This window comes from Argentina silus (genome assembly GCF_951799395.1).
Source record: "Argentina silus genome assembly, chromosome: 11".
Lineage (NCBI taxonomy): Eukaryota > Metazoa > Chordata > Actinopteri > Argentiniformes > Argentinidae > Argentina > Argentina silus.
This window is the reverse complement of record NC_139665.1, coordinates 1,189,477-1,211,382: the sequence shown is the minus strand read 5'-3', so window position 1 is coordinate 1,211,382 and position 21,906 is coordinate 1,189,477. Positions and strand designations below refer to the sequence as shown.

Here is a 21,906-nt window from a genome sequence, read left to right as displayed (position 1 = left end):
CCTGTCATGTTCTTGAATGCGATTATATAATAACATATGCCATTTAGCTGACGCTTTTATCCAAAAGCAACTTACATTGCAGTGAGTTCATACATTTTCAGTATATATGGTCCCAGCGGAAATCAAACCCACAACCTAAGCGTTGTTAGCACCATGCTCTACCAGCTGAACCACAGAGGACTATTCACTACTGCACAATATCAATATCAATAACAATAACAATATCAATATCAATATCAATATCAATAACACACAAAGATGTGTGAACAGTAACACACTCTGTCTACTTTGTTAACACTCTGGCAGCAGATCCTGAAACGTACAGTTGCCTTTGGGGTCTCTGGGGCGGATCCTGCCGACAGACCCGGGGATCAGGTGGATCTCGTCCACGTTCAGAGGGTAGGTGCTCAGGAACTCAGTCCTGTCACAGTGGGCCTCCTCCATGCCTGAGGGGAACAAAGAGGCTTCTCATGAGTGCTGGGAAAGAAAACTAGGTGGGTGTGTGTGTGTGTGTGTGTGTGTGTGTGTGTGTGTGTGTGTGTGTGTGTGTGTGTGTGTGTGTGTGTGTGTGTGTGTGTGGGTGTGTGTGTGGGTGTGTGTGTGGGTGTGTGTGTGGGTGAATGTGTGCGTGTGTGTGTGTGTGTGTGTGTGTGTGTAACCTACCATGGTCTCCCACAATGATGATGTTGACACAGCGGTGTAGGTTCATCTGCTTCAGACCATTCATCAGCTGACCGATGATGTTATCAATCTCCTTCAGGGGGTTGTCCAGCTACACCACACAGAACACAACAAGGTACTGAAGACAGGGGTCAAGGGGTCAGGGGGTCAGGGGTCAGGAGTCAAGATCAACACTTGGATTTGATTGTGCTTTTCATTTAAAATTATTGTTAAAGCCACGCCCTGCAGTCTGTAAGATGTCCATACTAGAGACAGAGAGAGAGAGAGAGAGAGAGAGAGAGAGAAAGAGAGACAGAGAGAGAGACAGAGAGAGAGAGACAGAGAGTGAGAGAGAGGAGAGAGAGAGAGGAGAGGAGAGAGAGAGAGAGAGGAGAGAGAGAGAGAGGAGAGGTGGGTTACCAACCAAGTAAACACAAAGCCTTCAACAGTCCACCACCGTGACCGTGAGCATAGCAACCATCTCTCAACCAATCAGAGGAGCTCACCTCGTTGCTGAGAGGTCCCAGGCGATGTCCGAACGTGTCTGGCTGCTCTGAGTGGACAGCATAGACGTAGGGCCTGGAAACAGCCACAGACACACACACAGTCACATAGACGTAGGGCCTGGACACACACACACACACACACACACACACACACACACACATAGACGTAGGGCCTGGAAACAGCCACAGACACACACTCACACACCCACCCACACAGGAGCCGGCTATCCCAGCTTTTACCAAGAGCCCGAGGCAGAAAGCCTTAGGGAAACAAAGACACTTTCTCTTTTCCAGAAAACAACCTGGGAATACATGAACGAATGAATGTGTAAGGGGGATACATATCTTACAGGGGAGGCTGGTGGAGGTAGAAATCAGAGGACGGGCCTCGTTGTAATGCATGGAACGGAATGAGGTTCCTCATTCCGTTCCATGCATTACATCGAGCCCGTTCTCCGATTTCTACCTCCAGCAGCCTCCCCTGCCAGGCTGACCTCTCGTTGTCCGGCAGACTGAGCCAGCGCAGGATGGTGAGGATCCTCCTCTCCAGCGGGATCACCCTGCAGAGACACAGCCCCGTCAGCAGGCACACGCTCACCAGGGGAGGCCGGCGGAGGTAGAAATCGGAGGACGGGCTCATTGTAATGCATTGAACGGAATGAGGAATGAGAAACGGTGTGTGGTTTGATATCATTCCTCAATCCATTCCATGCATTACAATGACCCCGTCCTCCGGTTTCTACCTCCACCAGCCTCCACTGATTTTCACACTTATACTGCGGCAATTAAAAACAGATAAATCCAAAAGAGGTGTAGAATCTTGTGTCATACGTGAACTTTGAACCCAAATGCAACGCCATCAGCTGACGTGGAGCCTTTAAATGTCAGTGTGTTTGCCTTAATTCAATTTAATTTACAGTCTGGACACACCTTCTTATTCAATGGTTTTTCTTTTTTTTTTTTTGTAGATTAATATTGAAGACATCAAAACTATGAAGGAACACATATGGAATTATGTAGTAAACAAAAAAGTGTTAAACAAACCAGAATATGTTTTTATATTTTAGATTCTTCAAAGTAGCCACCTTTTGCTTTGATGACAGCTTTGCACACTCTTGGCAAGGTGTGTCCTAACTTTTGACAGGTACTGTATATATATATATATATATATATATAACTTTTGACAGGTACTGTATGTATATATATAACTTTTGACAGGTACTGTATGTGTGAAACAAGTCAAGTGTTGTTACATGTTGGGACTGTCTGTCTCTACATGTGAGAGACATCTAACCGTTTGACCAAACCTTTCAGGGTCAAAAACAGGAGCATCGACCAAACTGGAGCTTAACAGGACGCATGGCTCTAACGCTGTATGCTAATATGAGTAACTAGCCAGCACCACAAGCTGGGTTTCCACGCCGATGCTTTGAGAACTCAATGGCTGCTGTGTCTGTGTGTGTCTGTGTGTGTGTGTGTGTGTGTGTGTGTGTGTGTGTGTGTGTGTGTGTGTGTGTGTGTGTCTGTGTGTGTGTCTGTGTGTGTGTGTGTGTGTGTCTGTGTGTGTGTGTGTGTGTGTGTGTGTGTCTGTGTGTGTGTGTCTGTGTGTGTCTGTGTCTGTGTGTGTCTGTGTGTGTGTGTCTGTGTGTGTCTGTGTCTGTGTGTGTCTGTGTGTGTGTGTGTGTGTGTGTGTGTGTGTGTGTGTGTGTGTGTGTGTGTGTGTGTGTGTGTGTGTGGACTGGATCTCTCCCTCATGCTTGTTAGGTCATTGATATGCTAATCATCCACAGGCAGATCACAGCTTTGTACTGTAGTAACAGATCACTGCTTTTTACTGTAGTAACAGATCACTGTTTATTAAGCTGTGTTTCAGGTTTCACAACTTAATATTAAAACAGTAAATAAGGGAAGGGGACCAATAGTGTTCATTTACAGAGATATAAATATAATATATATAGTATACACTCCCTGAGCACTTTATTAGAAACACCTGTACACCTTCTCATGGTGGAGGTGGAGGAACACCTGTACACCTTCTCATGGTGGAGGTGGTGGAACACCTGTACACCTTCTAATGGTGGAGGTGGAGGAACACCTGTACACCTTCTCATGGTGGAGGTGGTGGAATGGTGTGGGGAATGTTTTCTTGGCACACTTTGGGCCCGTTAATACCAATCAATCATCGCTTGAATGCCACAGCCTATTTGAGTATTGTTGCTGACCATGTGCATCCCTTCATGGCCACAATCGACCCATCTTCTAATGGCTACTTCCAGCATGATAATGCACCATGTCACAAAGCAAAAGTCGTCTCAAACTGGTTTCATGAACATGACAATGAGTTCAGTGTTCTTCAGTGGCCTTCCCAGTCTGAATCCAGTAGAACACCTTTGGGAAGTGGTAGAACGGGAGATTCACAGCTTGAAAGTGCACCTGAAAAATCTGCAGGAATTGCGTGATGCAATCATGTCATCATGGACCAGAATCTCAGAGGAATGTTTCCAACATCTTGTGGAATCAATACCAAGAAGAATTGAGGCTGTTTTGAGAGCAAAGGGAGGCCCTACCCAGTATTAGTACAGTGTTCCTAATAAAGGAGAAAGGGAGGCCCTACCCAGTATTAGTGTAGTGTTGTAATAAAGAGCTCGGTGAGTGTATGATAGAACTCACCATGGCCAGAAGAACGTTCCAGCCTTGACACCTTGCTTCTCTGCTGTGATCCAAATCTACAGATATTCAGGGTAACAAGCATTCAGCTCAGACACAAAACACCAGACATTATTATAATAACAAAGGTTTAACCGGGCTAACACAAATACGCCCGACACAAATACACAGGAATCATTGTGCAAACAGGACATCATGATTCTCTCTCTTGTGCAAACAGGACATCATGATTCTGCAAATGTCTTGGTATATTTCAAGTTGAAAACACTCCCTACTCACCGGTTGGCCTCCCCACCAGCGGTGGTTCAGTTTCTCCCTGCCCCTCAGGATGAAGTTGGCCTCAAAGACAGGATCATGCATGGAGTTGCCCACTATCCCGTGGGACTCGGGGTAAAGACCCTAAAGAAGAAAGAACTAAGTTAAGAGTTACCAAGAATGTTACAGAGCTCCCACTGAGGTGACTGTTACAGAGCTCCCACTGAGGTGGTGACTGTTACAGAGCTCCCACTGAGGTGGTGACTGTTACAGAGCTCCTACTGAGGTGACTGTTACAGAGCTCCCACTGAGGTGGTGACTGTTACAGAGCTCCCACTGAGGTGGTGAGTGTTACAGAGCTCCTACTGAGGTGGTGAGTGTTACAGAGCTCCCACTGAGGTGGTGACTGTTACAGAGCTCCCACTGAGGTGGTGAGTGTTACAGAGCTCCTACTGAGGTGACTGTTACAGAGCTCCCACTGAGGTGGTGAGTGTTACAGAGCTCCCACTGAGGTGGTGAGTGTTACAGAGCTCCTACTGAGGTGGTGACTGTTACAGAGCTCCCACTGAGGTGGTGACTGTTACAGAGCTCCCACTGAGGTGGTGAGTGTTACAGAGCCCCCACTGAGGTGACTGTTACAGAGCTCCTACTGAGGTGACTGTTACAGAGCTCCTACTGAGGTGACTGTTACAGAGCTCCCACTGAGGTGGTGACTGTTACAGAGCTCCTACTGAGGTGACTGTTACAGAGCTCCTACTGAGGTGACTGTTACAGAGCTCCCACTGAGGTGGTGAGTGTTACAGAGCTCCCACTGAGGTGGTGAGTGTTACAGAGCTCCCACTGAGGTGGTGACTGTTACAGAGCTCCTACTGAGGTGGTGAGTGTTACAGAGCTCCTACTGAGGTGACTGTTACAGAGCCCCCACTGAGGTGGTGAGTGTTACTGTATCAACTGTTTTTGTTACAATGTTGTTACTGGACATCAGCGGAGGCTGGTCACACAGACATAACTGGTGGGAGGCTGGTGGAGGTAGAAATCGGAGGACGGGCTCATTGTAATGCATGGAATGGAATGAGGAATGGTATCAAACATGTGTGTGTTTGATACCATTCCTTGTGGTTGATAACATTCCTCATTCCATTCCGGGCATTACAATGAGCCTGTCCTCCGATTTCTACCTCCACCAGCCTCCCCTGATGTACAGTGGAGTATAGAAACTAATAATCTAAAAAGCAAGGAAAACTTACCGTGGCGAGTGTGTACAGATTGGGGAAGGTTTTGGAGGGGTAAACTGGTCGCATATATGCTGCATGAGTACCACAGGTCCCTTAGAAAACAAAGTCACATGGTCAATAATGTACCGTACAAGTGCTAGCTTCAAACCATTGATCATACTAAGTGCCAGGAGTTTCCTGACAACGTGGTCTGATCAGGTAATACTCTTGGCCCTATCTAGGCCATGTTTATGAGTTTTTTCGTGGTCAAGTCACATCTCTTCAATTTATTTGTTTAACCTTTACTTATCCAGGATAGTCTCATTGTGATGAAATCTATTTTTCAAGAGAGACCTGGATACAACATCTTAATACATCTAGTTTAAACTAGTTTAAACCGGTCTACAGTCAACTGAACTTCTGACAAAAAACAACAATAATCTACAAACTAGTTTTCTTCCATCCTCCAGCACTGTGACTGCTGATGGCACTCGTTCTGATGGAAGGCTTTAGTGACGATGACTGAGGTGTCGTTGGTTCAACTGCTTTAGACAAATGTCCTGACTGTAAGTCGCTTTGGATAAAAGCGTCTGCTAAATGACTTCAATGTAAACATGTAAATGAGTCAGGACGTGAGGTAAATCTAAATGTAAATGTAAATGAGTCAGGACGTGAGGTAAATCTAAATGTAAATGTAAATGAGTCAGGACGTGAGGTAAATCTAAATGTAAATGAGTCAGGACGTGAGGTAAATCTAAATGTAAATGAGTCAGGACGTGAGGTAAATGTAAATGTAAATGAGTCAGGACGTGAGGTAAATCTAAATGTAAATGAGTCAGGACGTGAGGTAAATCTAAATGTAAATGAGTCAGGACGTGAGGTAAATGTAAATGTAAATGAGTCAGGACGTGAGGTAAATCTAAATGTAAATGAGTCAGGACGTGAGGTAAATCTAAATGTAAATGAGTCAGGACGTGAGGTAAATGTAACCAGAAATGCGTCAGGGCTTACTCAGTTTCTCCATGGTGGGAATGACGGTCTTCCCCTTCTTCATGTAGGAGGCTCTGAACCCATCCACAGACAGCATGATCAGGGGAGGACGGATGAACCTGCGCACAACCATCAAATCATTTATTTTTATTTATCTTTATTTCTACAGGGGACGATGGACGTTCTTCTAGCTCACGTATGGGGATTCCCACTGTCATTGTGTTCTTTTCTCCTTCTGTTCATATCTCTCGTCTAGACGTTTACAGCATGTATCTTTATTTCTACAGGGGAGATATTACAAAGGCCTGAGGCTCTTTTACAGAAGAGCCCTGTAGCAACACGGCACCTGGCAACAGGGAGTGAGATAACAGAAACATCCAGACGGACACAATCACACCGTATGTCAACAACACAAAAACAAGACAGGAATGGGAAATAATGACTAAACTAACTAAGGGAAATAATGACTAATGCAAATCCAGTGAGGAACAGAATGGCTGAGTGTTCAGTCTGACGGTGCTCAGACTGACGGTGCTCATACTGACGGTGCTCATACTGACGGTGCTCATACTGACGGTGCTCAGACTGACGGTGCTCAGACTGACGGTGCTCATACTGACGGTGCTCAGACTGACGGTGCTCATACTGACGGTGCTCAGACTGACGGTGCTCAGACTGACGGTGCTCATACTGACGGTGCTCAGACTGACGGCTGCTGGTTCATACTGTCCTGAAGGGCTGCTGGTTCACCTCCAAGTTAAAAGGCAACTTGTTTACTGCCGATTCTACCACAGGGCCCCTAACGATACAATACAAGGTTCTGACTTGCAATACTACATACCAAGCAGCTTAAACAGACATGTTAAATCAGGGGAGGCTGGTGGAGGTAGAAATCGGAGGACGGGCTCATTATAATGTATGGAATGGAATGGAATGAGGACGTGTGTTTGATACCATTTCTCATTCCATTCCATGCATTACAATGAGCCCGGCCTCTGATTTCTACCTCCACCAGCCTCCCTTGAATGTACTGTCTGTCACGTGGATGTAGTTGAGATGTGTCCATCGTACCCAGCGGGACATTCAGGACTGGTGATCTCCTCACAGTCGCCCTCCACCCACGGAGTGTCACCTGACATGAGAGACACAAGCCAAGACATTGGTAAGGAGCAGGGGGGGCCGGCGGAGGTAGAAATCAGATGCCTGTTCCAGGGGAGGCTGGTAGAGGCAGACATCTACCTCCGCCAGTGTCACTTAAAGGTGAAATCACTCCTGCAGAAGCAGCTTTCAACTTGCACCTTGTGTTTCTTCATTGTACAACAAACAATGGAGGTAAGCTGCTTCTGTACTGCAAAACAAGTGAGCCCCCCAAAACCGCTGCGCCCCCTTCCTCAGAGACAACATGTCCCTGGTGTTACATTTACATTTATATTTACGGCATTTAGCAGACGCCTTTATCCAAAGCGACTTACATTTGTTTAAGTAAATGAATCATCTATCCATCAGTCATCATAAGATAAAGTCATCAATGCTCAGACCAGGCGCCATAGGCAGTCGTAATGCCAGAAGTTTTTTTTTTTTTTTTTTTTTGGTGTCATTGGTCTAGCTACCTTTGGTGTCATTGGTCGAGCTACCTTTGGTGTCATTGGTCGAGCTACCTTTGGTGTCATTGGTCGAGCTACCTTTGGTGTCATTGGTCGAGCTACCTTTGGTGTCATTGGTCTAGCTACCTTTGCAGAGGGCCTTGTAGTTGGTGCAGCAGTCTCTTCTCTCCACACAGTCGTCAGAGCAGTGGCAGGCGTGGTCATCGTCCCTGGTCTCTCCACAGCGGTCCTCGCTGCACTCAAACCCCCCCGCTGGCCCGACCAGAGAGACAGGCAGCGTTACAACACATCATAGAGGCATGAAATCAGACTCTTACACACCCTGAAATGTTCACAGAAATATTAAATATCGTAAAATTGTTGTTTTTTGTTTTAATCTAATATGGTGAAATGGTGTTCCGGATGTATCACATGGCTTTCATTTGTCAACAGTGGCTGGCTGGCATAATGGCTTTGTTTCACTGGGGACCATACTGTAATAGTGTAACAACAGAGTTATTATAACAGTAATAATAACAGTAGTGTTAATAGTGTTATAACTAGTGTAATAACAGTATAATTCACATTGTAGTAACATTCCATACAGCAGTACCACAGTTAGAAGCTAAAACAAGATGGATGCCAACCTGTTTTCAGACAATGCTCGTCGAAGTCTGAGCAGCAGCTGTAGTAGGTTTTACACAGGTTATCACACCTGCATCCTGGAGGCTTGGCTTCCTCCAGCTCGAAGCATCGGCCCTGACACGACCCCGCAGAGCTCACCCACAGGGAGGCCGAGATAGGGGCTGGACGCACCATTAGTTACAAATCAAATCAAATCAAAATCAAATCAAATTTTAATGGTCATTTACACATTATACGGGATACCATGTAATGAAACGCTTCAGGGTGAGCAACTCCTCAACAACGCAATAATCAAACAATATCAACATCAATATCAATATCAATAACAACATCAACATCAACATCAATGTCAATTAGTAGCAATGTCATAATAACAACACAATGAGGAAACAATAATACTAGCAGAACAATGGCGACAGTGTTAAGTGTGAAGAGCACATTAAAACAAACATCACTTCTGAGGTAAAACAAAACGACCAAAAAAGCTAAAAAAGAGAACATCCGAAATGTGCCGGAAAGAGAAGATATAGTAAAAGGATTTGAAGTAATGCTAGAAATTAAATTGCATAGGTGGGAACTCAGGGAACACGTTGTTGTTGTAGGGGGGTCTCACTTTTGGGTTGCGATGGTGATTCTGCTCCTTCAGGTCGACTGGCTTGGAAGACATACGCAAAACACACACTGGACCCCGTCAGGACTGCCAAGACAACAACTACCTGAGAACAGATACATGTCATCATAAACAAACATCCTCCCCATTTGGTCGGCTGGAGGACGTCACATTTTGGTCCTGAGAACGTCCCAATATGGTGTCAGTGTGGTCCTGATGGTCCCTACAGTGACGTCCTCAGGACATTGCTTGGTCATGGTCATGGTGAGGAGGTACCAATGTAGTCCTGAGTGATGTCTGGAAGACGTGGAGGGGACCCAAGGTAAGTCTACAAACTGTGTCCTAGGGACACCCTCTTGCCAAAGTCCCAGGGTTCTCAGGACATCATTTTGTTTGTAGGGCTAAAACGTTAGACAATCAGCAGGTTGTAATCGGTTGTAATTTTAGATATGTCTTTGGATAGTTGTTTACTTTTAATTGGAATTTAAATGTATGTGATTTTCATGGGTGCACATATTGTATACACAAACCTGATCCCAGAGCTAGCTCGCCCAAAGCATTTCATTACACCGTCTACGGCTGTATTCTGTGTATATGACAAATAAACGTTGATTTGATTTGATTTGAGATATTTAGCACTAATCCTAACCCAGACATAACATAGGACTAACCCTAACCCAGACATAACATAGGACTAACCCTAACCCAGACATAACATAGGACTAACCCTAACCCAGACATAACATAGGACTAACCTTAACCCATACATAACATAGGACTAACCCTAACCCAGACATAACATAGGACTAACCCTAACCCAGACATAACATAGGACTAACCCTAACCCAGACATAACATAGGACTAACCCTAACCCAGACATAACATAGGACTAACCTTAACCCATACATAACATAGGACTAACCCTAACCCAGACATAACATAGGACTAACCCTAACCCAGACATAACATGGGACTAACCCTAACCCAGACATAACATAGGACTAACCCTAACCCAGACATAACATAGGACTAACCCTAACCCAGACATAACATAGGACTAACCTTAACCCATACATAACATAGGACTAACCCTAACCCAGACATAACATAGGACTAACCCTAACCCAGACATAACATGGGACTAACCCTAACCCAGACATAACATAGGACTAACCCTAACCCAGACATAACATGGGACTAACCCTAACCCAGACATAACATAGGACTAACCCTAACCCAGACATAACATGGGACTAACCCTAACCCAGACATAACATAGGACTAACCCTAACCCAGACATAACATAGGACTAACCCGAACCCATAGGACAGGGAGGCCCAAAGCTTCTGTCTGTTCCCATGTAGCATTGATTAATCTAGATCAAACACGTCCACTGCACTAATATCATGACCCCTGGGTTTGGTTCTGTCTTTGACTGTGAGCTATGAAAAGGTGTCAAAAGGCAGTGTTGGGGAAGCCACTCTGAACATGTATTTAACTAGATTACCAATTACTTTACAAGTGAAGAAGTTGAACTACACCAGAGCTGCCCTTGAGAGAAATATAGTTTGTCAAACTAAAGCTACTTTGAAAAAACTACATTGAAACTGCTTCATCCAACACAGGACAGGCAGGTACTGACAGATGACCAGTCCATGTGACAGGAAGCGTGTGACTGAAATACTCTGAAATCACTGGGAGAGAAGAAATTGGTGGGGTGGAGCTAAGTGGGGAGACTGGAGGCAGCGAGGGGAAATTGGTGGGGTGGAGCTGAGTGGGGAGACTGGAGTCAGCGAGGGGAAATTGGTGGGGTGGAGCTGAGTGGGGAGACTGGAGGCAGCGAGGGGAAATTGAAGTTCAACGGCTGGAATAATAGTTTCATTCCAATGGATTTTTTTTTGTTTTCTTTTGGGAAAAACGTGACAGTAGTTTATTACACCACTACATGGCAAAAAAAAAGTAGTTAAACGTAGTTAACTACCATCAAGCTACTGCAGAATACAGTTTAACTAATAGTTGAAGTACATGTAGTGGAACTACTCCCCAACACTGCCCCTTGTCAAAACCTTGGAGGTCACCCTGTCCCCTGTTTGTCTTTGAGATGAATTAGAAAAATAGAAACAGTTTGCTGCAAACCCAGAGTGTAAACAATGGATGTTGATTCACTATTGACTGGAATTGTTTTTGGAGTCCTTCTGGACTGCAGTGTCCAAAGCATTTCATTGGGATTGTTTACGTGGTGTGTAGATTCTGATGGCTTTAATGGAGAACGGATGGGTAGACAGTATGACCAGAGAACCTATTTGGACATGGTTAAGGGTCGCACTTTAACAGAGAGAGAAGGTTATCCTGAAATGAAGTCTTTCGTTATCAGGTGTTTGCGTTGCGTCTGTACAAGTATTATCACACACTAATGGCTGCTTTTCGTAATTCCAGAAGCAACTCCTGCATTGAGTCATCATGATTTACACACACAACTAGGCTACGTCCCAGACCGATGATGTTATTGTTATTTAGGTAACCTGGATTATCCTGGATTATCCTGGATTGATCCTGGATTGAGTCACCATGAGTCACCATGATTTAAATACACAGCTAGGCTGCATCACATGAGGTAACAGTAGGCCTGCCAGATCTCATCAACATACCTGGCTATTTATACCGAGAGGTGATGAATTAAAGTCGGTCTGAGCTAAAAATAATTATAATAATAATCAGCGTCACAGTTAACTGTTCAATTGAATTTTTCAATTACTTAAAAAAAATCGTCTTTTTTAGTTTAAGTGGACAGAAAATGACGTCTTATACATCAATGTAGGCTTTAATAAAAGTAATGTTCAAACATTACTTAGTCTTTGTCGATCAGTGTGTTTACTTTCAAGAGTGAAAGTGCGTGTACTGTTGACAGAGATCCGGCCAGTCGCTCATGTTCGTTGATTAATTATGCTGTGGGCCTACACTGCGAACCCCTACAACGAGCAGGCTGGATTAAATTATCTTGTTTTGAAAATCGTGTACGACGATTTGACGTGCAATTCCTTCCGACACCGGTCAGACTGGTGCATGTGTGCACTTTTCTGAAAGGAATTATATAAAGACAATGTGTTAAAAAAACAACACGAATGCAATAATCTTACCGTACCAGTTTTCCCCGTAACATGTTCCAAATAGCGTATCCTATTTGTGCATTCCCAAAAGTGTCCAAAATATCTGAGCAACGTCCACCTCTGACCGCTCTAAATCGATGGTCAGGGCGCAGGGGTTCAGCTCTATGCTGCTGAGATGTTTGCCTTGCTCAATTTGCTTTTTGCTGTAAGCCAATGAAGTAATAGTAACAGTTGCGCTCTGGTACAATTGTGCTATATGCAGATGTTGTACTAAACCATAGTCAGCACTAACAGCGAGTTCACTCCTACGCACGACCTCCGCAGTGACCGAGAGAGAGGGAGAGAAAGAGAGGGAAAGAGGGGGGCTCACAGGGAGACAAGGGGGTGGGTTTCTTGTCCAACTGTCTTTCCTAGCTTGTGTGAAATGACAGCACTAAGATGTAGCTGCCAAATTGGAGGAAAACACAGAGTGGCCTGTTGAGAGGGAGAATGCAGTGGTGCTGGTTCTGTTTTGTTGATACTACTGAGAACAGACTAGCAGCACCTTCATATACCCCCTGTCAGTTGAGTTTGAATTTAAACTGTATTCAACCTTTATTCAATACTTTTCATGATGCATCATCAGATAGACGTTTGTGTACCACTGCTGTTATGTGTAACAGCAATAACCACTAAGAGATAACCAACCATTTTTCGACATGGAAGGCCATAAAAACACCTCACAAATAAGTGAACCGTATCTCGTATCTCGTGTCCTCAGTGCGTTTGCTCTGACAAACCAACCAGATAAACAGGAACCGATCAGTAGAACTCCAAGCTGTGCTGTACAGTGATCGTCCTGTCCTGTTTGTTGAGCCAGAGGGATGTCACAATGCAAAGGGAACAGTTACTCAACGGCTGTCCTGTCCAGGCAGCCCCAGGGGCACCGTATAGGGGACACACAGCCGTGGGCGTCCCACCGCGCAGGCCGTCTCACAAACATCCCTCACTACAACCTCGGGAGGCTGGTGGAGGTAGAAACCGGAGGACGGGCTCATTGTAATGCATGGAATGGAATGAGGAATGGTATCAAACATACATGGGTTTGATACTATTCCTAAACATGTGTGTTTGATAGCATTAATCAGTCCGTTACATGCATTACATCGAGCCCGTCCTCCGATTTCTACCTCCACCAGCCTCCCCTGATTACAGTACATTAGTGATTTGGCAGATGCTCCTAGTAACCTACAGTCAATTCACACATGTTGCTATAAGACACCAGTACAGTAGCGTCCATATTCCACCATATCTCTGTTTATATGTACGCCATTTAGCTGACGCTTTTATCAAAAGTGACTTACATTGCAGTGAGTGCATACATTTCAGTATACATGGTCCCAGTGGGAATCAAACCCACAACCTAAGCGTTGTTAGTGCCATGCTCTACCAACTGAGCCACAGAGGACCACGTGTCAAGCTCTTTTACGTGAGGGGTCTCAGTAGCTTTGAAACTAACCTTGACAACCTTTGCTTGAGGCACTCATTTCCCAAATGAACTTATGAGTACACATTTCTGAACATGAAACAATGGTGTTTCAGTCCGAGGCTTGGGGCGCAGAGAGTCACACACAGACCTTGAATGACACAGCAGAAGACAAGAAACTTCTCATGTCTCCACCTGGCCCCTGGCCAAGATTACCTGGCATCGCCACCGAGCGATTTGATTGGTTGTTGCACCTCGTCTACCTGTAGGCTATGCTTACCTCCCTGATCCTCCAGGAAGTTGGACTGGGTTGGATTTTCCATCACCTGGGGACCAGATTAATGCCAGAGCTCTCTCCAGCACTGAGAAAGGCTCCATTCAACTGGAGACCAGAACTAAAATCACAGTGTTGAATTGGACACAGTTTTATTCGCCCCCCGAGGCTCTGGCTGACTTGACTCTATAACAACTCTGATACGATAAGGTTTCAATCATCCTGCAACGTTGGACAAGATAATCCTTCATTTAAAAGCTAGGAGGAGCTTTTAACTTGATAAACCCCACAGGTTACACAGGTGGAGGAAAACACTGCATGTGCTGTACTCTGGTTTAAAAAATACAAATATTGTGCATTTCTTCCTGCAGTGATGTATTGCCACATAATTCAATGCACTCATCTCACATAATAAATGTTTCATACAAATGTCAATTACAGCTGTAACATAAATATAACATCTTCCTCCTAAATGAAAGTTTGGCAGTTGTTGGACCTCAGAAGTGGTGTAATGTCAGGGTGAGTACTCAGTACTAGCTCAACTCAAACAAGCTCAACTCAAACAGGCTAGTGGAGCTATTTGTTGAGAGTAATGTGGGAGCACCACTGTACTTTGGACAAAGTTTGTAAATATTTGCCCCACTCCCCCTCCTCCCCTCCTCCCCTCCCCTCCGCTCCCCTCCTCCCCACTCCTCCCCTCCTCCCCCCCTCCTCCCCTCCCCTCCCCTCCCCTCCTCCCCTCCCCTCCCCTCTCCTCCCCTCCACTCCTCCCCTCCTCCCCTCCCCTCCCCTCCCCTCCTCCCCTCCCCTCCCCTCCCCTCCCCTCCCCTCCTCTCCACCCCCCTCCCCTCCCCTCCCCTCTCCTCCCCTCCACTCCTCCCCTCCCCTCCCCTCCCCTCCCCTCCCCTCCCCTCCTCCCCTCCCCTCCCCTCCACCCCCCTCCCCTCATCTCCCCTCCACCCCCCTCCCCTCCCCTCCCCTCCCCTCCAGAGAGAGAGAGAGAGAGACAGAGAGAGAGAGAGAGAGAGAGAGAGACAGAGAGAGAGAGAGAGAGAGAGAGAGAGAGACAGACAGACAGACAGACAGACAGACAGACAGACAGACAGACACAGACAGGCAGACAGACAGACAGACAAACACAGACAGAGACAGACAGACAGACAGACAGACACAGACAGACAGACAGAGAGAGAGACAGAAAGAAAGAGAGACAGACAGACAAACAGACAGACAGAGATGAAGCTGTTCATGTGCATGCATGTGTGAACGTGTTTGTCTGAGAGAGAAACATGCAGGATGTTCCATGTTCTTCCACAGGTAGCTTCCTTTCTGAGAAGTGGCCTCAGGTTGCCTTGGCAACACGTCTCTATGACAGCCACTCAGAGTAACTCACTTGATGGCTTGAGCCCTTTTCAGGATTCATCACCAAAACATAGAAAAGTGTTCTGAATTAAATGATAGGTGGCCTCAGCTATGATCAAGTGAATGTGTGTCTGTGTGTGTGTGTGTGTGTGTGTGTGTGTGTGTGTGTGTGTGTGTGTGTGTGTGTGTGTGTGTGTGTGCACACACAACACACACACACACACACACACAGAGCACACACACACACACGCACGCACGCACCTCTGTTTTGGGGGACATGGCTGCATATTAATATGAAAGGGATGAAATAAGAAAAGGTTTGTGTCGACATCTCTGGTTATTTCTCCAACTAGACTTCAGTCCAAACTGGGGTCAAACACACTGTTAGATCCTCTGAGCTACACACCTCTGAGCTACACACCTCTGAGCACGGTTAGGTCCTCTGAGCTACACACCTCTGAGCTACACACCTCTGAGCACGGTTAGGTCCTCTCACCTCTGAACACGGTTAGGTCCTCACACCTCTGAGCACGGTTAGGTCCTCACACCTCTGAGCTGTTTCACACCTTCCAGGTGAGACGCTGAATGTCTGTCAGGTGTTTCCAGGGTTTCTGTTGCCCAGCGAACATCACTGATGATATGTTCTTGGCTTTCATTTTCACATGACCAATAATAAGATCTGCCATTTAACTGACGCTTTTATCCAAAGCGACTTACATTGCAGTGAGTGCATACATTTCAGTATATATGGTCCCAGCGGGAATCAAACCCACAACCTAAGCGTTGTTTAACCCTACCAACTGAGCCACAGAGACCACAATAACAGATTTGAGTCAAAATCTAAAAAGGTTAGGGAGTCAATGGTTTCACAAAGTTCTCCACTTTGATTTTATATGATACACTCCTTCATAAATAAATTATAAATTAATAAATTAATGAAATAAGACCATATCATACTATGTATTTAGGCAATATACTGTAGCTGGTATTGGTTTATAGTGAGGGTCTGACATCTTTGAAGCTGTATGTCTCCATTCTCCCATCTGAACATCTTCAGATCCGGCGGGTTCAGACGTGTATTAACATGATATTTCCCTCAGTGAGCGTTAGTTTCACCTCTCTTGTTTTCATTTTCAGCCGGTTCCACCATCAGGGCTCTGATGCACTCGGAGGAGGAGGAGGAATGTAAACAGTGACACCTGCTGGCCATTCAGGAAATGTCTTACTGAAGGTGACCATAAATACACTTGACATGTTCTGGGCCCAGTATTTAAAAACCTTTCATCTGGATCAGAATTTGCTAACCAGGATCAGATCGAGCTGGCTGATTTCACCCCTATACTGCTAAAAATCTGCCAGATGATCTAATCCTGGATCATTAAACTATTTTTCTCTTTAGGGAGCGTAGGTCAACTTTCTCCTGCTGGTTCGGTGTTGGGCGGTCTTCTCTGCTTCCTTCCAGGATGTTCTTGTTTCTTTGAGTTCTGCCTCCAACGACCTTCTCCAGCTATTCCTGGGTCTTCCTGGCTTCCTCTTCCGCTGTGGGTTCCAGGTTAAGGCCTGTCTGGTCGTGTTGGAGGGTGGTTGATCCTGGATAGCAATGAAGACTTCAAATCATTCTGATCCAGATGAAATGTTTTGAAATGCTGGGCCCAGATGATAGATAGGGAGGGGGGTTGTGGGATGGTCATGGAAGTATCTTGAGGAGGATGGTGCTTGATTTCTATCGAAAACATCTGTTCTGGACTCTGATCTACTTGCATGAAAAATAACTTGGAAAAAAGTGTTCTAACCCTTTGAAGAACTCACAGAGGGTTAAAATGGAATCCAAAAGCGTGTACTGTATACCAACTGTGGTGCCGACTGGTCCTGTGGTTCCAGAAAAAACAAAGAAACAAAACAAACAGCAACGCACCACAAAATGATCTGATTTCATGTGGCCTTTGTTTCTGAATGACCACACTAGACCGCATGTGCTTGTAATAACACACATCATTCTAACAACCACCTTGTAGTTGGAGTAAATACCCCATTCTTTAAAGCTAGGACTGTTCTTGATTTTACGTGCCAGATACCATTCCTCATTCCATTCCATGTGTTATAATGAGCCCATCCTCTGATTTCTACCTCCACCAGCCTCCCCTGGTTGGATGTCATTTTTAGGTCAGGAAGGTATTTCCACAAGGCAATATTATTTTAATATGCATTTCTATGAATAATCGATGCTTAGCTAATTAAGTCGACTAGCGGATGTTATTTATTCGGTGTCTCTACAGTCTTGTCTGTTGGCTGGACGTCAGCGGACGCTGTTAGTTTCACCATGGAACCACATTGGAAATAAGGGTTTTCAGTAAGGCCTTACAGTGCCATCCACTGGCATCAGACACATCTTATGCCGTGTGTTTATTTTAAACCCCGAAGAAAAAATCAATCAGTCAGCATTTTGTTTGTCTGTGCACATGTTGTTGTTGTTGTTGATGATGTTGTTGTTGTTGATGTTGTTGTTGTTGTTGTTGTAGTTGTTGATGTTGTTGTTGTTGTTGTTGTTGTTGATGTTGTTGTTGTTGTTGTTGTAGTAAACCCATTGGCCACGTTTCCACCATATTGACAGAGAAGGTCTGGTCCCGCCACATGGCTCGTCCACGCAGCCACAGTGGAAAAGTCCACTCTCTCTGTTCCCCCATTACAACACTAGTGACTCCCCAGCGGGGAGGCTGGTGGAGGTAGACATCGGAGGACGGGTTCACTGTAACACACGGAACGGAATGAGGAACGGTATCCAACACGTGTGTTTGATACCATTCCTAATTCCGGTCCAGGCATTACAGTGAGCCCGTCCTCCGATTTCCACCTCCACCAGCCTCCCTCAGGTCTTATCACCTACCCACTGATAGCTTGGCAACCAGGCGGCCAACGATCCCTCCCTCCCTCCCTCCCTCCCTCCCTCCCTCCCTCCCTCTCTTTCCATGTTTGCTCTTAGGCTTAACGTTTACATTGGAGCTCTACTGCCTGCAGAGACAGTGTCCACCTTCATATGTTTCTTGGCACCTTTTCCCTGGAGAAGATTGGACCATGGGGCCCCGCACCGCTGGTGAGGCTCGCTGCACTTCTGTTGTGGAAGCGAAAGAATGAATGTGGAAAAAGTGTTGACTTCAGGCTGATGTTGTTTGGGTTTTCCTAAGACTTGCTCAGTCCTGTGACCTCTCAAGTTCAATGATGGTGTTGGAATTATGTAACAAGGGATTGTGAAACCTTGTTGTCACTCTGAGCTGGGCTCTCGAAGCGTTTGTATTTTAAAACATTTTTAATCGTATTTCTTAAAGCTCTTTTTAATGATGCTGTTTATTTCTTTTACTTAGTGAGCTTGGCAGAGTTATCACTGATGACAAAACACACATCAGTCCTTCAATATTACCACTCTCTTTTCGATCGTACCTGGTAAAAAGCCAGAGGACACATTCTATTCTAATGTGCTTTAAACAAAATACCTGGAAAAGACGTATCAGAGACGTCATGAAGGTAGAAGTGAAACATAAATGACAGCGTCTGTGTTTCCTTGACATTTGACATCCCATAATTATGTGCTGACTGTTAAGTAACAAGTACTGTAAAAGGGCAGTAGTCATGACTACGAGGCTAGGCCGGTTGATAAATATTAGCTTGTCAGGAAATGTTATTGTGATATCAGTACAGTACATTAATCAGGCCAGGGAGTGGTCGTACAGCTGCACATTTTGAGGCTGTATTTGATTAGCGGCCGTAGCTAATCTTTAATAACACGGGTGATTCAGTATGAGTCACAGCGCAGCATGTGGAGGACAACCAGAGCAGGAATAACCCTGGAATGGACCAGGAGAGGCTGGTGGAGGTAGAAATCGGAGGACAGGCTCATTGTAATGCATGGAATGGAATGAGGAACGGTATCAAATACGTGTGTTCAGGAATGGTATCAAACATACAAGTATGATACCGTTCCTCATTCCATTTCATGCATTACAATGAGCCACCCCCCCCCTCCCCCCGTCCTCCGATTTCTACCTCCACCAGCCTCTCCTGGAGTAGACTGCCTCACCTCCTCAGAGCACTGAGGGGTCAGGTTTGTTTGGTGTACTTTGTGATTGTTTCTTGTGTTGTGTGGTGGCTGCTGCTGCACTGACAGACACATTTTCCCCATGAGAATGAATTAAAGGGGTAGTTCACCCAAATTACAAAATCACAGTGATCAGAAATTACAGCACTGGACTGTCTGTGTCTATGACAGCGATAAATATGACCATATTGTACGATTTTACAGTATTCTGTTATCCTATAAAATAGCATTTTCCCCTCTACTGTTGTTCTCTCTCTCTCCCTCCCTCCCTCCCTCTCTCCCTCCCTCCCTCCCTCCCTCCCTCTCTCCCTCCCTCCCTCCCTCTCTCTCTCCCTCCCTCCCTCCCTCCCTCCCTCCCTCCCTCCCTCCCTCTCTCCCTCCCTCCCTCTCTCCCGCCCTCCCTCCCTCCCTCCCTCCCTCCCTCCCGTGCCACCTGTCTCTCCTAGCGAACCTGTCTAAAGAGGTAAAGATGGCGTCTGGTAGTCGTGGGAGGAGAAACAGTGGGTACTGCAGCAGAGGCCCCGCCCTCTCCGCCACCCCCCCCGCGCTCTCCAACCCCAAATCAGGTACGAGCGTTTACCTCAACCACGGGATTTTGTCCTCAGCGTAAACCTTAATGTGTTCTCCTGCATCCTTTAGTGTTCCCTGAAGGCTTGACTCCAGGCGACAGTGAGAGTCACAGGAGAAATCGGAGGACGGGCTCATTGTGACGCAGGGAACGGAATGAGGAATGGTATCATTCCGTTCCATGCTTTACAATGAGCCCGTCCTCTGATTTCTACCTCCACCAGCCTCCCCTGTCATAAAGTACATGTATTTGTGTTCCATGAGCAGTTCTGAAGAGACCTGTGAGCCCAGAGGAGCTGCAGAGTCCAGGAAGTCCGTACCAGAAGAGGACATTCACGGTACCAGAACCTCTCACACCATTCACCTAAACTATTCAGGAGAAACTGAATACACACACACACACACACACACACACACACACACACACACACATACACACACACACACACACACTACTATTTCTCCCTTGTGTACTTGTACTGTACTTCCTCTAGTTGTGTAGTCATACTGTGAGCTCCCTCTCCAGATCCCTGGGGATGCAGTGGGCTGGGGCTTCGTGGTCCGGGGGGGGCGGCCGTGTCACATCCAGGCCGTGGACCCCAGCGGCCCCGCGGCAGCGGCAGGACTGAAGGTGAGGGCCCAAGGCATCATGGGACTTGTGGTTGTCCTTGTTGCCTACAGATCCTTGTCAGATTCTGGAGTGTATTTTTTTTCGATTGCGGCTGCATTGTGGCCTTGCCTCCTCCAGGTACGCCAGCTTGTGGTCACTGTCAACAGCCTGGACGTTCTCTCTCTGGACTACAAGACGGTCAGCAGCCTGATCCTGACGGGGCCGCGGACCCTGGTCATGGAGGTCATGGAGGAAGCCGACTGCTGAAGGACCAGGTCACCACAGCCGACCTCAAAGTCTCAGAAGCATATCAGCTAACAAACAAGGCAGGTTTTTCAGTAGGTGGACTGTATCCATAGAAACCGTTGGAGCCCAAGGGACTGACATCATCATCCTGAGACTGGGGGGGGATCCACACCCATGACATCATCATCCTGAGACTGGGGAGGGATCCACAGCCATGACATCATCATCCTGAGACTGGGGGGGGGGGGGGGCGGGGGGTCCACCGCCATGACATCATCATCCTGAGAGTGGGGGGGGGGGATCCACAGCCATGACATCATCATCCTGAGACTGGGGGGATCCACAGACCCAACAGTCATTACATCATCAGTCCGAGACTCCAACCTCCAGTGTCTGGTTGTTGACATGGATGTCTCTGCTCCCTCAGACCTTTGACCTTTGTGACACCTCATTGCCCTTTGACTTAATTGCCCTTTGACCTCATTTCCCTTTGTTTGCTTTTCCAACCTCTTCCCTTAGCGCTCCAGAGGAGGACTCCCGGCTCTCCTGAGGTGTTGATAAGTGAGGTTGTAGGGACACAGCCGGTGCTTTGTGATGTGGCAGTTGTGGAATTGTTGATTAGGGAAGTCGGCTTGTTGTCGTATCTTTGCTCTTGACCTCTCTTTGGTTCTAGGTTTGGTTCTAAAGTTTGATCCCAGTTAGACAGAGAAAAGCACAGTAAGGTCAAACTGCAGCCCATACTGTTAAAAATACGGTGCTGTCACGGCAATCTTTGTTCCTTTGTTCTTTGTGATTTCACAAGTTTATTTCTTTACACTACTTCTGAAATCCTATTAATTATTGTACAAGTAACTGTGTGAAAAAACATTCACCAACTGCAGGGGGAGTGATTTGGGATGATTTGTACATTATGTTACTGGACAATGGAGCTGGAGAGTCCCAGGGAGTCCCACTATATTGTTTGAACCAGGGGAGGCTGGTGGAGGTAGAAATCGAAGGATGGGCTCATTGTAATGCATGGAAAGGAACGAAGAATGGTATCAAACACAATGAG

The 21,906-nt window shown here is 46.1% G+C and overlaps 1 protein-coding gene across 1 annotated transcript in view; it reads right to left on the bottom strand.

The window, feature by feature from the left end:
* The window catches only part of enpp2l (ectonucleotide pyrophosphatase/phosphodiesterase 2-like), a gene marked incomplete at both ends in the record, with an annotated part of 26,655 nt that extends 10,660 nt beyond the window's left edge, over positions 1-15,995 (bottom strand). Inside the window, 13 exons of the mRNA XM_083680523.1 lie at positions 324-446; positions 664-772; positions 1,167-1,239; positions 1,661-1,726; positions 3,837-3,892; positions 4,113-4,232; positions 5,336-5,415; positions 6,314-6,411; positions 7,364-7,424; positions 8,023-8,148; positions 8,523-8,681; positions 9,134-9,236; positions 15,906-15,995. Coding sequence (XP_083536649.1) covers positions 324-446; positions 664-772; positions 1,167-1,239; positions 1,661-1,726; positions 3,837-3,892; positions 4,113-4,232; positions 5,336-5,415; positions 6,314-6,411; positions 7,364-7,424; positions 8,023-8,148; positions 8,523-8,681; positions 9,134-9,236; positions 15,906-15,995 — 1,264 coding nt within the window. The remainder of the gene's footprint in view (positions 1-323; positions 447-663; positions 773-1,166; positions 1,240-1,660; positions 1,727-3,836; positions 3,893-4,112; positions 4,233-5,335; positions 5,416-6,313; positions 6,412-7,363; positions 7,425-8,022; positions 8,149-8,522; positions 8,682-9,133; positions 9,237-15,905) is intronic.
* Between the last annotated feature and the right edge of the window lie 5,911 nt (positions 15,996-21,906).